The sequence below is a fragment of the Helianthus annuus genome, chromosome 10 (assembly GCF_002127325.2).
Source record: "Helianthus annuus cultivar XRQ/B chromosome 10, HanXRQr2.0-SUNRISE, whole genome shotgun sequence".
Classification (NCBI taxonomy): domain Eukaryota; kingdom Viridiplantae; phylum Streptophyta; class Magnoliopsida; order Asterales; family Asteraceae; genus Helianthus; species Helianthus annuus.
Genome location: NC_035442.2, coordinates 143869959 through 143885074, shown reverse-complemented (window position 1 = coordinate 143885074; position 15116 = coordinate 143869959). Strand labels below are relative to the sequence as shown.

Here is a 15116-nt window from a genome sequence, read left to right as displayed (position 1 = left end):
GTTAAAATAGTTACCATTAGAATTGTAATTAGTTTGGCTGTTAAAAATAACTGGAAACTTTTCCAACTTGACATTAATAATGCTTTCCTGTATGGGTCTATAACTGAGGATGTATATATGCAACTTCCACAAGGTTATTATTCTAAAGGTGAGACTAAAGTGTGTAAACTTGTCAAGTCACTATATGGCCTGAAACAGGCTCCTAGAAAGTGGAATGAAAAACTTGTTAAGGTTTTAGTTGATATAGGTTTTAAAAAAAGTTTATGTGACCATTCCTTGTTTGTTTTAAATAAATTAAATGTGTTTCTTGTGTTGCTTGTTTATGTGGATGATATTGTTATAACTGGTAACAATGAGAGTGAAATAAGTAGAGTTAAACAGACTTTAAGTGAAAGTTTTAAAATAAAAGACTTAGGGATATTAAAGTACTTTCTTGGTATAGAAGTGTTGTATGCGAATCAAAGTGTGTGTCTAAATCAGAGAAAGTATTGTCTTGAGTTATTAAATGAATTTAGATATTTAGGTTGTAAACCAGTGTCTACACCTATTGAATTGAGTCATATAGTTAATACTAAAGATGTTAAAAATCAAAGTGAATTAATTGATGTCACTGGATATCAAAAGCTTGTTGGAAAATTAATTTACCTATCTTTAACGAGACCTGATATCAGTTATACTGTACAGTACCTTAGTCAATTTATGCATAAACCATTGGAATTACACTTAAAGGTTGCACTAAGATTTCTTAGGTACTTAAAACTTTCTCCTGGAAAGGGACTGTGTTTTAAAGATAGTGACAATTTAGACTTAGTTAGCTATGCTGACGCTGACTGGGCTAAAAGTATAAATAATAGAAAATCAATAACTGGATTCTGTATTTTTCTGGGGAACTCATTAGTTTCCTGGAAAAGCAAAAAACAGAGTGTTGTTTCCAGGTCTTCAGCTGAGGCTGAGTATCGTGCTATGTGTTCCACTGTTTGTGAGCTGTTGTGGATTAAAAACGTGTTAAGTGAATTAAATGTTGTATGTGCATTGCCTTTGAGGTTGTGTTGTGATAGTAAGTCTGCTATTTCTATTTCGTTAAACCCTGTATTTCATGAGAGAACCAAGCATTTCGAGTTGGATCTACATTTGTTGAGGGAAAAAATTGCTGATGGCTTAATTATACCTGAGAAGGTAGATACTGAGCAACAGCTGGCTGATGTGTTTACAAAAGGGGTGAATTCTGTTTAGCATGATTTCTTTTGTAAAGAGTTGGGTTAATTGATCTGTATAACAAATAAATGAAGGGGGAGTGTTGAAACTATGCATATGTGGTGATTCATTTATTTGTGACATATGTAACGTGTTTTAACATAAAAGGGTTATATTTGTGCATATTGTAAAGTGCAGGTATGTATTGTTATGTGATGTTTTTACAGGGATCATTTATGCTTAAATAAAGGGACTGCGATGGACATGTGCTGATGATTGAGGGTGTTAGGTGAAATTGCGATAGATCCAGGTATAAAAGAGGACTGAGATCACTGTGCATTCATTCAGTTTGACTAATCACTCTCTCACCTTCTCTCTGTTATTAGGGTTTGTTAGTTGTTATCATTCTGTTGTATTTCCGGTTTGATCTCGGTGTGTATTTACGAGATCTGTATTGTATGTGTGATGATGATCATCATTGGATGATCATCAAAGGATCTACTCTTATTCTGTACTGTTATAATCTTACTGTTGGTAAGATTAAGGGTTCTGGGGGGTTCTTTTTTGGTTTGGGTTAAATAAGATTTTCTCCACCGTTTTGTCGCTATTCTTGGGTTGCTGTGTTGATTTCATACTGTGTATAATGATTGTCAAAAGTTTTCAATACTTTAATGCGTAAATACTTTATTACAGGTTCGTTCGAATACTAACATAAATGATAGAAACTACGTGAAATAAGAAAAATACATGATAAACATAAAAAGTTCACAAGTCATTGAATATCTCTTTATATACAACATTCATTGTTTTATTTGTAGGTCTGCCTTCATTGTCTAGTATTAGTAACTTGATTCCATCTCGTCTTGTAACCCTCGATAAAGCTACGTACAATTGACCATCTGTGAAAACTGGTTGTCTCAAGTACAAACCAACCTTAGATAGCGGCTGGCCCTGGCTTTTGTTGATCGTCATCGCAAAACATACAACTATTGGAAATTGCCTCCTTTGAAATGCGAAAGGAATCTTTCTATCCGAAGGTACCAAATTAATTCTAGGTATGAATGTCCGAGAACCAATATTTCCACCTGAAATTATCTCAGCTTCAATTACACGGCTGTAAAGTTTTGTAACCTTTAACCTTGTACCGTTACACATACCATTTCGTTGGTCAATATTTCGTAACAACATTATTGGAACACCAACTTTAAGTACTAACCTATGATTTGGTAAACCAGATACTTTAAGACCGTTCAACACGTCAGGTGAGTATATTTTTTGCTGATCAGCATTGCCATCTTCAGTGGGGCGTAGACTGTCAGAACTAAAATACTCTTTTTCTTCACCTGGGAATAATGCCAACAATCTGTCATTAATCTCGTGAACAACCTCATTCTTAGGCGCAATTATAGCCCTATTACTAAAGTAATTACGATCATTGTAGTTTTCCAAGATTGACGGATAGACAAAATCAACCAGGCTAGAAATTGGGTTAGATGTGCTGTCAATTAAAAGATCAGGTGGTATTTCAATTATTGCTTCTCCATCATTCGAACCACCAACATTTCCCTCACCCACATCCATCAACCATTTTGCAAAATTATTGATCTCTTCAACTTCAAATGAAGGTCTTCCAACGGTTAACCTTATATTTCTAGTTAAACTCAACAACTTACACTTCCTCCATAGATAAGACGAACATAATGAGGTATTCACAATTTCTTGTCGTCCACCGTTTGGAACAACAAGTAATATTTGCCTAAAATCACCACCAAAAACAATAACCTTACCTCCAAACAAAACATCAGATCTGCATGAATTAGAGATATTGAAAATGTCATGCAAATAATACGTACTTTAAGAATTACCTTTATATAATATTAAATAAAAATAGTAGTCTATGAACGCTTACCTCACTGTCCATGACTATCATATCATTGCAATAAACTTTTCTAGCGTTATTGAAATCAGCTCTTGTCCACAAACGAACAATGCGAATGCTGATGGTGTAGTTATCAACGTTGAGGTCCAAATCATTCAACAGGGTGATTGCAGGTTGTTCTATTTCTGCATACAATTCAAATGTAAGATTAGTAAAATAAAAACACAACAACATATACTAACACATTGTACTAAATAATCAATATGCTATACATTTGGATGAAAAGCATCAAAATATAGAACAGTCAATGTAAGGACTTACCTCGGCTTATGGCAATTGATCGAGTATTTTCTGATTAGAGAAGAATGTAAGAAGTGTGAAATGTTTAAAGAATATTTATAATTAGGTAGGCACTGTTAATTAAGGAAACATTGTATCTTATACAAAATTATAAGAACTAACAAATAATTTCCATTAAATATAAATCAATCATGAAAGTACATAAACATAGAAATATATCAAAAAATAGCAATTTCTATAATTATGGTCAATCAGTTTACATGTCCATATTTATGTTAATTTAAGTTAAAACATATAATAAATAAATAAAAAAATAAAAGTATCAAAAGTGGAAACAACTTACTTATTCTTGCAATTGAAAATCAAGAAAATTATGTCTATTGATTTCACGTATGCATTTACAGACTTTTTTCTCGCTTCCATTACAATGCTGTAAAATGCACATGGAATGTATTCCAATAAGCTTCATTCACCAAGCACATCTTGAAATCCCAATTCTGTAACTATGATTATACAAAGTTTATGGTTTCAACATAAAAAGTGAAGCAATTGTAAATACATTATGCAAACCAACATTTGCGGAGTTCAATTTGAAGACATGATGAGTGGAACAAAATATACAACAGGATAATATAAAATTAATATGGTAGATTAACCGCTTCTGACTAAAAATGTTATCAGATAACGTAGTATAAAGATGTTATAACGTTTTAACATAGGACGATGTTGTATAAATAGTATTAAGATATTGTAAAGCAACACATTATCGGTAAATAAGAATTGTTCGGATAAATACATTATGGTTAAACGACAGATGCAATGAAAAATAAAATAAATTTTTATTATCATAATACAATGAAAAAACGCAGATGCATAAATAAATAAAATAAATTTTTATTATCATTTTCATTATGCTTAAAAGGTGAAATCAAAATATAAGTAACCTGATAGATACATGTTTAAGAACTTATAACCATGGTAAAAACATTAATATTCCTAAGTTGCGTTGTGAAGAGTAGCATCAGACTAATCATCCATTGGTAATCATCAACGTTGCACTATTAAAATAATAACGAAGTAGAAAACGATATCCATTCTCCAAACCAGCTTGACGCATAAACGTTGTCCAACCTCTAGATTACAATAGATCTTCCAAAGAATAATAGTTATCATTGGTAATCTGGTATTTATGAAGTTACCTTTTTATAAAAGTTTGTTTACAATTATTATTATTATTATTATTACTATATATTACTCTACTATATATTAATAAACGAATTGAAATGAATACTGATTTTAATATTATAATAATATATAGTTTTTTAATACTTTTATTATTTTAATATTATAATAATTATTATTTTCTTTACTTTTTAACTTTAATCCTTTTTTTAATATCAGGAGTTGGGATAAGCTTGGTGTCAACCGGTATCAAAACAGTACTGGTATCGAAAATACCGGTACGGTCCTGTTCGGTATCAGTACATAAAGGTAAAAACCGACACTAATACAGAAAACGCCAAAAGTTGGTACCGAATTGATATTGGAAATCTTTTGGTTCGGGAAATTCAGTGCTGCTACCCGGTACTATTTGCTCATCCCTGATCACGGTTACCATACGAACAACGGTATCTTCCAACTTTTTTTTGTTGATTTTCTTCAACTTTTAGTTTTTTCTTTTTTTAGCTTCAGGGGTAGGGATGAGCTCGGTGCCAACCGATACAAAATCGGTACTGAAACCAAAAATACTGGTTACGGTACCGGTATATGAAGGTAAAAAACGGTAGTGAACCGGTACCAGGAACGCCAAAAGTCGGTACCGAATTGGTACTTAAGATCTTTCGGTTCGGCAAATTTGGTATCGGTACCCAGAAAAAATTGCTCATCTCTGACCACGGGTTTCATATGAACAACATCGTTACCATACAACTTTTTTGGTTGATTTTCTTTCGGTTATCTTTTAGTGTTTTTTTCTACATTTTCTTTTTATTTTTGTCAGCAGTTCTTTTCGCAACACGCTCGTAATGATTTCAAAACACATGTAAACATAGACTAAATAACAAAAGAAATTCACCGCAACGCAACAAAGTTATTTAAACCTAGTTATTCTTGTAAGAACAACGCCCTTGCATGTGGTTTTAGAATTTGGCAAGTATATATATTAGGGGAGTGGGGGCGGTCCGTTATGGTCGTCCCTTCACACGTTATATGATCACGAACACCGCCGCCGCCTATATTATCACGCGTTATATTTGTAACGCGTTGAAAGTTTACAAAATTCGAACGTGGGCTTGTTTTTTACCGTTGAATAACGGTAAACTTCAATAAAAAAACCTTTAAACCCTTTATCTATTTATATCTCAATTTTAAACCATTTTACACACACCAAAACATAAACCCACTTCACACAATCTACATCTTTCTCAAATGGAGTTCCCTACGGATTCGACGTTTCCGATGTCTAGCAATAGTGGTACCGAGTCGTCTTCCGACAATGAGACGCAAAAATATTTTGTGTCGGTGTATAACGAACTTGATACCGAGTCGTCCTGCCCAAAGAAGAAGATGGTAGACCGTGATCGTATACGTGCCAACGAAGTGTTAATGAACGATTATTTTGTGGAAAATCCGCTCTACAATGCCGAAACGTTTAGAGATCGGTTTCGTTTACCCAAAGAATTATTTTTAAAAATTGTTGGAGACATCGAAGCAAGCGAGGAATGGTTTCAAGAACGTTACGATGCGAGGGGCAAACCAAGTTCAAGCCGATACAAAAATGCACGTCCGCCATTCGCCAACTAGCGACAGGTAACCCTCCCGATCAATATGATGAATACCTAGCTATGGCGGCCAGAACTTCACGTGAATGTTTGCAATTTTTTTGTAACGCGGTCATTAAGTTGTATGGTAAAGAGTTTTTACGTAAACCGACGAGCCACGACATCTCACGTATTTACGCCGCACATGAGGCTAGATGGCATTTTCCCGGGATGCTCGGTAGCATCGATTGTACACATATCGAGTGGAAAAATTGTCCAAGAGAGTTGCGAGGGGCGTATGTTAGGGGTGACATCAAAAGACCAACCATCATACTAGAAGCGGTGGCGTCGAATGATTTATGGATTTGGCATTCGTATTTCAGTGTTCCAGGTTCAAACAACGACATCAATGTGTTGCACACGTCGCCGTTGTTTCAAACCGTAACGGATGGTACCGCACCTTACTCCCCTTTCTATGTTAACGGACGACATTACAAACGAGGCTTTTTTCTTGTGGATGGTATCTACCCGTCATTGTCTGTTTTTGTGAAAGCTCCCTCATTTCCTGTCGAGGCTAAAGAAATCGTGTTCAAAAAATTGCAAGAATCAGCAATAAAATATGTTGAGAGGGCATTTGGTGTTTTAAAGGGTAGATGGGGTATACTACACCGACCGGTTCGTGTGATGAACAAGAAAGCAATACATAGCATAGTGTATGCATGTATCATATTGCACAATATGATAATCAAAGAAGATGGACGTGCAATATCCCCGGATTGGGTGCCGGATCCTCCTACACAAGTTCAAGTTCCACAAAATATCCAACAAGATTTGCGTAATGAAGAAACTCACTTTCGGTTGAGATACGATTTAATCGAACTAGTAGGTTCTCTAGGTTTGGAGTTTCATGAGTCGGACGAGGAGTAGGTTTTTTTTTTTTAATTGTAGTCTAAAATATTTCTAGTATGTTAAATTGAAGTAGTATATTTTAATTTTAATGAAATTTATAATTTTAGTGTTTTATTGTTAATTTCTAATTTAAAATAAAAAATTAAAAAAATTTGTGAGTGATGGAATTCTATCACTAGTGATGACCACCGCCACTACAATTCTATCACTAGTGATAGAATACTGGCTGATGACATGGCATGAATTGATTGAATATTGTGAGTGATAGAATTCTATCATTAGTGACCACCCCACTCCCCTTACTCCCATAATATATGTATTGATATATTATTTACATGTGAATTTACACGTTCAATAAAATATTCTCTTATAAGATACTGGCTTTCTAGATAAGATTTGATTTGAGATGCAAGTTTCCTTCCCAAACAAGTGAAACTATTGTTTTAACATTTTTACAATCTATAAAGATAATTGTACATACCTTATATTTCAATATTAATACTCAACTGAATGCAGTTTAAAATACCATTCAATAAAATTACCTATTGAATGTTCTAACATTTAAATAGATCATTGTCAATAAAAAGAAACCTATCAAATGTTATAGAAGTGGAAGTTGATAACCCAGTTGAATAGCATTCAAAATTGATTCTTCATCTATTTGGACACCTTTTAATTTCTATACAGGTCGTATACATACAAAAGTCAAAAGTTAAAATTGTAGATGTCGGTGCTTGTCTAGCGGCGGCTAGACCGGCTTGTATTGATTTTTTATGCAATAATCTATAGTTTTAACAATGTTTAATAAAAAGAATTCTTTATTTTTTAAAACAAAAACATTTTTAAAATTTATGATGTAGTATATGTTTGGTACATGTTTATTATACTATACTATAATTATACTATAGTATCTATGTTATAATCGTATTATATAATACATTTATACTATAGTTTATTATATTATACTATATACTAAACATATACTATACCACAACTATAAGCATATACGAGATCTATGTTATACCTATAGACTTATACGGGACATATACTGAACCTATAGCTTATTATACTATACTATTCTATAGTTTAGTATAGTATTTCAAGTGTTTTTCGTTTGTATAATGATACAATACGTCAGGTAACCAACAATATACGGCTAAATACGACATTGTACGGTCATAATACGCAATAATATGACAAGTACAGACAACATACGTCATAATACGACATGTACAGACAATCTACACCCTAATACGACACATACAGACAATAAACGTCACAATACCGAAGGTCACCGATACGACACTTATGGACAATATATACCATAATACGACACATACAGACAATATGCGTCATAATACGACATGTAACGACAAAATATGTCAAGTAATGATATGGTACGACACGTATAGATGCAACACGGCACGTAAGAGTACAAGTGAATTTAAAACAAAATGTCACTTAATCATAAAACACGATATCACATGTAACCGAATGTCACCATTACGACACGTATAGACCATATCCTTTATAAAACGACACGTAATGACAAAATACGTCAAAATTCAACCCATATACGCATCGAAAAGACAAAACCTAAAATTATGAAATTTTGAGTTTACCCCTATACGCATCGTATAGGTCAAAACTGGGTCGCATAATACCATTATACGACTCGTATTGGCCTATACAACTCGTATTGGCCTATACAACTCGTATAGTGGTGTCGTATCTTGAAAAAAGGAGGCGTACCAACATAATACGAGACCCATTATACGACTCGTACAGACCAATAAGAGTCGTATAATGGTAATATACGACCCAGTTTGACCTATACGATGCGTATAGGGGTAAACTCAAAATTTCATAATTTTAGGTTTTTCCTTTTCGATGCGTATACGGGTCGTATTTTGACGTATTTTGTCATTACGTGTCATTTTATGAAGTATATGGTCTATACATGTTGTATCGGTGACGTTCGGTTATGTGTGGTGTCGTATTCCATGGTCTGAAGAAATGAAAGTAATTAATCTATTTCATGCATTGTGCCTTCAAAAAAAAGGTCCGATAGTTGTTATATAATGTAACGTTTAATAAATTCCCGAATATACCATCCCAACGTGCTTAAATTTATCTACGCTTTGATAATTTTTTTCCACAATTGAATGGATCAAATATATTTGAATTTTTTGTTTTGTACCGTTGCGAACCGATACCGTTCAAACAACTACAGTAGAAGTACCAGTATTCGTTTATATGGTTTGGGGGTAAACTGTGTTCCAAATCCGGCTGAGCAATATTGAAAATGTTGTTGTAATCAAAATACAATGTCTTTTTTTTTTATCATAAGCTACCGCGAGTTACCGTAACGTACCAGTTTTATGACGAACTATATCAATTTCAACCCAACAACATCGGTACGGGTATCTGTACTATCAGAATCATTGCCGATATTTACATTTATGGTTTTCGATCAATGTAAAACACATGTCGATATCCTCTTGGGCGTGTCACAACTTTATTTTATTGGTTTTCTCTTTTCGATCAATCTATTCCAAGTGTTCTTACTATAATCGAATTCCACTGCAATGCACAATAGAATTTCACTAACGTTCAATATTACTACAGAGGATCCATGGCTTTATAGTCTAATGACATCTTGAGGGTGGGATAAGAGTTTGGGACCAATAGGTCTTGAGTTCCATTCTCAAAAGGGGGGGTTTTCCCATATTTATCGGGTTTCCTCCTGAATTGGTGTATAGGCATTATGTCTAGTGGAGATGGATATGATCAGGTGGTTCCACTGGTAGCACGATGATACTCCGATGGTCTGTCATTGATCTAAAATTTACCGTTAAAAAATATCTTACAATAGAGGACAGGGCTACTTTACGCACCGCTTATTAATACTACAAAAAAAAAAATCCCGCTTATTAATAGTACAAAAAAATAAATTTCTTTGATATACCTTTCCGTTAAAAAAAGGAAAAAAAATAAAGTGTCTCCGTATATGGGTTTATTATTGTTATCTAAACATTAAATGCTAATTATGTTAACATTATGTATATACTCTTTCATTTAATATCTTAATGGACGAAGGATCACCGTTTCTAAATTTTCTTTATCAGACACACCATGAAATAGATTAATTACTTTCATTTCATGAACCAAAATGTGATGGAATTAAATCTAGAATTCAATGCGATCATCATACTATAAGAGATTTTGAACAAAAACTTCAACTTATCATTTTCAAAAGGAACACCAAATAATTAATTAAGTAGCAAAATAGATATAACATGAAAAAAAATATAAATAACACATAGAACAACAATAACGTCAAACATAATAAATATGAAACATCTACACGAAGTAACATGTTTTTTCTGAGTTGTCATCAAACATAATAAATACAATTTGTGCTATTACGTGAAAGTAAAAATACAATTTTGGTAAAAAGCACGATACGTAATTAAAAATGATATAAGTGATTTGTATTTTAAATCTAGGTAAGTAAATCACAATTTTAAAACAAAGATAAAAAAAACTCGATTTATTGTAGAACCATGGTTTCACTCATTAAGGCTGGTCGGAGTGATTGCGGGGAGTGGATGTGGGGAGGGGGGTTGCCGATCGGGGGATGATTCCGGGTGGATAATCGGTGAGTGGAAAGTAGGAGAGAAGGGGTGTGGGCGGTGAGTATTCACCGAAGGTGAAGAAGAAGAAATGGAGGAGAGAGGGAGGAGAGAGGAGATAGAGAACCAATCAATTTTTTTTAATTGAGTGGGTGTTTAAATCATTCCTAGTGTTTGAGTAGAAAAAGAGGAGTGAAGGGAGAAAGTTGACATGACATGAGATTATTGGATAGAGAAAACTCAAACACCCTAAAGTGTTTGAATCATACGCTCCACCCTAACTTTTCCCTAAAAGTGTAATGGTTTCTTAATAAAAGGTGAAATACTATTATTTTTATTTAAATATGGTTGTCAATCTACTATACTTAGGTCCTGTTTGTTTACTACTGAATGAGAACCATTCAGGGGTCCATATCTGATCCGGTTAGATTCAGAGCGTTTGGTTCCAGAAAGAATGATGTCTGAATGGGTGAAATAAGGTCTGAATGGTTCAGATTGTGAATGAAGCTGAATGGTTCAGACACGGATGTCTGATTCGATCAAATCTTAACCATTCAGATCCGAATAAACCAAACAGGCCCTTAGTCTTATTCTGCAAAGACGACATCGTTTGATGCCCCTATCATCTAAGGTGGACATCAGCGCTAACCCACTACACTTGGTCTAATTTACACATACTTGATGGAATAAGTGGATGAAGTTAGTGAATGAAACCACTAGTACTGTTTTGACAATATTTAAACTATTGGATTATAATAGTTAATTTTTAAGGATATTAGATTTAAATAACCAAAACTTTTACCAATTGGCCAATAGCACTCCCAACTTCCGATTTGTATTACCACACCCTCAACTTTCAACTTATTTTCCTCTGACACTCACAAAACTAACTGAAGTTTAACCCAGTTAGCTGATGTCAGATGCCACATCACTAAACATGTGCCACATCGGATGCCACATCAGCAAAAAATGCCATGTCGGATGCCACGTCATCAAAAATGCCACGTCAGATGCCACATCAGCAACAAACTAACTGAGTTAGGGTTCAGTTATTTGGGAGTGTCAAAGGAAAATAAGTTAAAAGTTTGGAGTATTGTGATACAAATCGATGATTTGAAATATTATCGGCTAAAATTGGTAAAAATTAGAGTTATATAAATCCAAAATCCTTCTTTCTGGCCAACCTAAAGAGCGAAAATAGTAATAAACTTTTTTAATAAACTTATTATACAGAATGGATGATTTAATATACAAATAGATTAGAGAATACTGAAAGTTGTCACCTTTATAAGGTATAGCTCTATTCTATATATATAACAAGAATTGAGAAAAAGGAAAATGAAGATCCAAACCAAAAACAATACGAAATTGATGGCGGAATGTGAGAGAGATTGTAGATCTTAGCGACCCAGAGTTGGTCTATCAATTAGAGCGAGGATTTGGGCGACTAATTACATGCCTAAATTTCACAAACTATTTAGATTTATTTTCACTTTCCTTCACCTAAATTTATTGCTTCAGATACTCAATCACCCCATTTACAGTATGATGATTTTGTCTTCAATGCTTTAATTCTGTGTAACCTATGGAGATCTGTACGTTTAGATGCACATTTCCCTTTATTCTCATGAAATTTAATGGTGTTTGATATTCTAGATTGATTTATATGAGTTTCTGTCTTCTTCAAAAGAAATATTATTCTGATTTAGATGGCAGTGATCAATGGCTCAAGAAGAGCATACCTCTAGGTGTAGTAATAATAGTAGTGGTGGTGCTGCTGGTGGCGGTACGGGTGGTGGTACGGGTGGTACGGGCGGTACCGGTGGTGGTGGGCATAGGAGTAGTAGTTCTAAGAAGTTGAAGCATAAGAAAGTGCCTCAAAGAGGAATGGGTGTGGCTCAGCTTGAAAAGATCATATCTGAAGAACATCAGAAGAAAGATGCAAGTGTTTTGACACATAATTCGATTGTTTCGCCGACTAGTTCCTGTTCCAATTTGGCTAGTGTTCAAAAAGTTGCTAACTTTAGGCCGTCGATCCCTCCGCCACCGCCTTTGCCGCCTAATCACCATCCGTTGGTTGCGAAAACGGATGGTGGGAATGCTAGTTCTGCGTCTAAAGCGACGAGTTTGATCAGTGTTGGTAGTGGTGTTGGTAATTGGTCTAGGTTATGGAGTGATGGTGAGAAGCAGAGTCAAAGTTATGGGCTGGACCACCCTAGATACGCTGCACCTGCACCGTTTTCAGGAAATCTTGGTGGTTTGCCTTACGAATCCAACCCGCCGATTTGGCCTCCCACCCCTAATCTAATGCTGCAAAGATCACAGCACTTGCAGCAGTCATGTTCGTCATCGATGGTAAACTTTTTTTTTTTTTTCTTTTTGTGTATGCTTTTAGATTATTTTGGGTTTGAAATGAAATGAAGTGTTTTAAGTTTTAACTAATCATTGTAGGTGAATGTTTCTGCAAACACTTCATTGTCATCGTCTTCGTCGTCTGTAATGAATTTTCAGATTGAGCCCCCTTCAAACCAAAGCTATTGTGGCAACAACTACCAACCATTGTGGCCCGATGAAGAGAAGGTGTTGTTGCTCTTTTCCTTTAACCGTTTTCGACTATATTTATATGTTTCATACTTTCATACCTCTGTGTTTAATTCAATATAAAAATTAATGTACATTTGTGCATGGTTTACGACAGATGGTTGGCATGAAAAGGCCATACCCCTTTTCGTTAGAAGATATGCCAATTCCGTCTTTTCACTGCAAATTTCCGTCTGCATACGTGTCTCCCGTTTCAAGATCCGATGATTATGCTTCTTGTAGCAACGGTGGAGGCACTACTAGCATTGAACCCGCACATCCAGCTTCTTTCAGGTGAATTAAACCTTAGATATTTGCACAACTGTTGGGCCATAAATTTGGAACTTTTAACTTTTTTTTTTTTAATGATTTCGTGTTTGGGACGATACTGCAGAGAAAATTGTTCAAGCTCGGGTGCCATATCAGATGTAGTAACGAAAAAGTTCATCGATGAAAACCAAATTCTGACTCGAGATTTTCTCAAATTAGCCCCTCCTCAAACATCTCAATTGCGTTCAAGTTCGAAAGAGAATTTACGCCTTTCACCTTGTACAGGAGAACAGCCTCAGTTTGAGAGGCTACCGCTTCAAAAGGTGAGTTTTTTTTAATAATGTTATCTCTTTGTATTTATTTTCTATCCATAAGATTGCTAATGTTTTCTGTTTTTATTTTCTTCAGGACCAATCGAAGGATCCGAACCATATGTCTGGAAGAAGCGGGTCAAACCCGCAGCCTTTTCTTAGTTTCTTTCCAGCTGCGAAAACGCCCGTGGGGCAGACCGGAAACGGCAACGGTGAGGCAGGGGAAAGTGTTGATCTGAATTTGAAGCTGTAGAAGGTTCTTATTTGCTATTGTCTTTTTTATTTATGTAGCTCTTTTTTCATGCTAGAAATGTGACCTTGAAAAAGTAATAAAACCTTAATTAAGTACCCCTCTATCTCTATTTTTGAATGCTATTTAGTTTACTTTGCCACAAGTTTAAGATGTAAATGGAAAACAAACATCAGTCAGTCACATTGTAGATATGTTAATCATGATTCTTGAGCGAATCGAACCAATGTGGATTCTTACAATTTAAGGGTAGATTCAGTTCGAGTCCAAACCAATGTGCAAAAGTTGGTCTGGACTGGCAAAACCGCACCTAGACTGGACTGCTATTTGATTTTGGCGCCTCCATAGCGGGATTTTAGGTTTTATTTTTTTGTTTTTGTTTTTGTGCTTTAATATAAATGGCGGGATTTTTTTATGGGTATAAAATTGCAGGATTTTAGGTTTTTTTTTTTTTTTTTTTTTTTTTTTTTTTTTTGTTAAGCATACATATAAAACAGCGTATAAAACAGCTTATTTGGATATGATATACATATAAAATATTTCTAAAACTTTCTCCTAGTGTGTCGCTAAACATAAAGATAGCACGCCCGCTATTTCATCGTTATCGCTACCTATAGGTAGTGTAACATCCCGTCCCTCTCACCACCAATATTGGTGGTGCTAGGGGCCGGATGTTACAGGTAGCTTGTCGCTATTGTCCGCTATTCACTATTAATAACTGTGCGTGAGTTTTTAAAAGATCCGATTTTTAGCTCTATAAGTTGTTCAAAAGCAAAACTAGAGTGGTTTAGATCATTATGGTTTCGTGTTTCCTTATTTTCTAACATTTGGTTGTGGTTTGGACCGTTTGGTCCTGTCTAGTTGTGGTCCGGCGAACACTTGTAGTTGGTGAGAGGTTTAGCGGTCTTAATATCTCGGTGAGAGGACGGAGGGCACCACTGTAACAAACTTATGCATGTGGGTTCATGGCGCTTTCGTCATATCGGTCTACATCATTCTTGTCTTTACATATGTGGATATTGAGATCTT

General features: G+C 34.8%; 2 protein-coding genes across 2 annotated transcripts; one reads left to right on the top strand and one right to left on the bottom strand.

The window, feature by feature from the left end:
- Window positions 1-1959: 1959 nt before the first annotated feature.
- LOC110882751 lies at window positions 1960-4330 on the bottom strand. The gene is made up of 4 exons (XM_022130695.1): window positions 4318-4330; window positions 3182-3258; window positions 3104-3117; window positions 1960-3001 (listed from the first exon to the last, which is right to left on the bottom strand). The coding sequence occupies exons 1-4, from the start codon at window positions 4328-4330 to the stop codon at window positions 1960-1962; spliced, it is 1146 nt and encodes a 381-aa protein (XP_021986387.1).
- Window positions 4331-11977: 7647 nt separating this feature from the next.
- Window positions 11978-14187, top strand: LOC110885860. The gene is made up of 5 exons (XM_022133583.2): window positions 11978-13031; window positions 13128-13256; window positions 13375-13550; window positions 13651-13849; window positions 13935-14187. The coding sequence occupies exons 1-5, from the start codon at window positions 12399-12401 to the stop codon at window positions 14088-14090; spliced, it is 1293 nt and encodes a 430-aa protein (XP_021989275.1). The 5' UTR covers window positions 11978-12398; the 3' UTR covers window positions 14091-14187.
- Window positions 14188-15116: the final 929 nt, after the last annotated feature.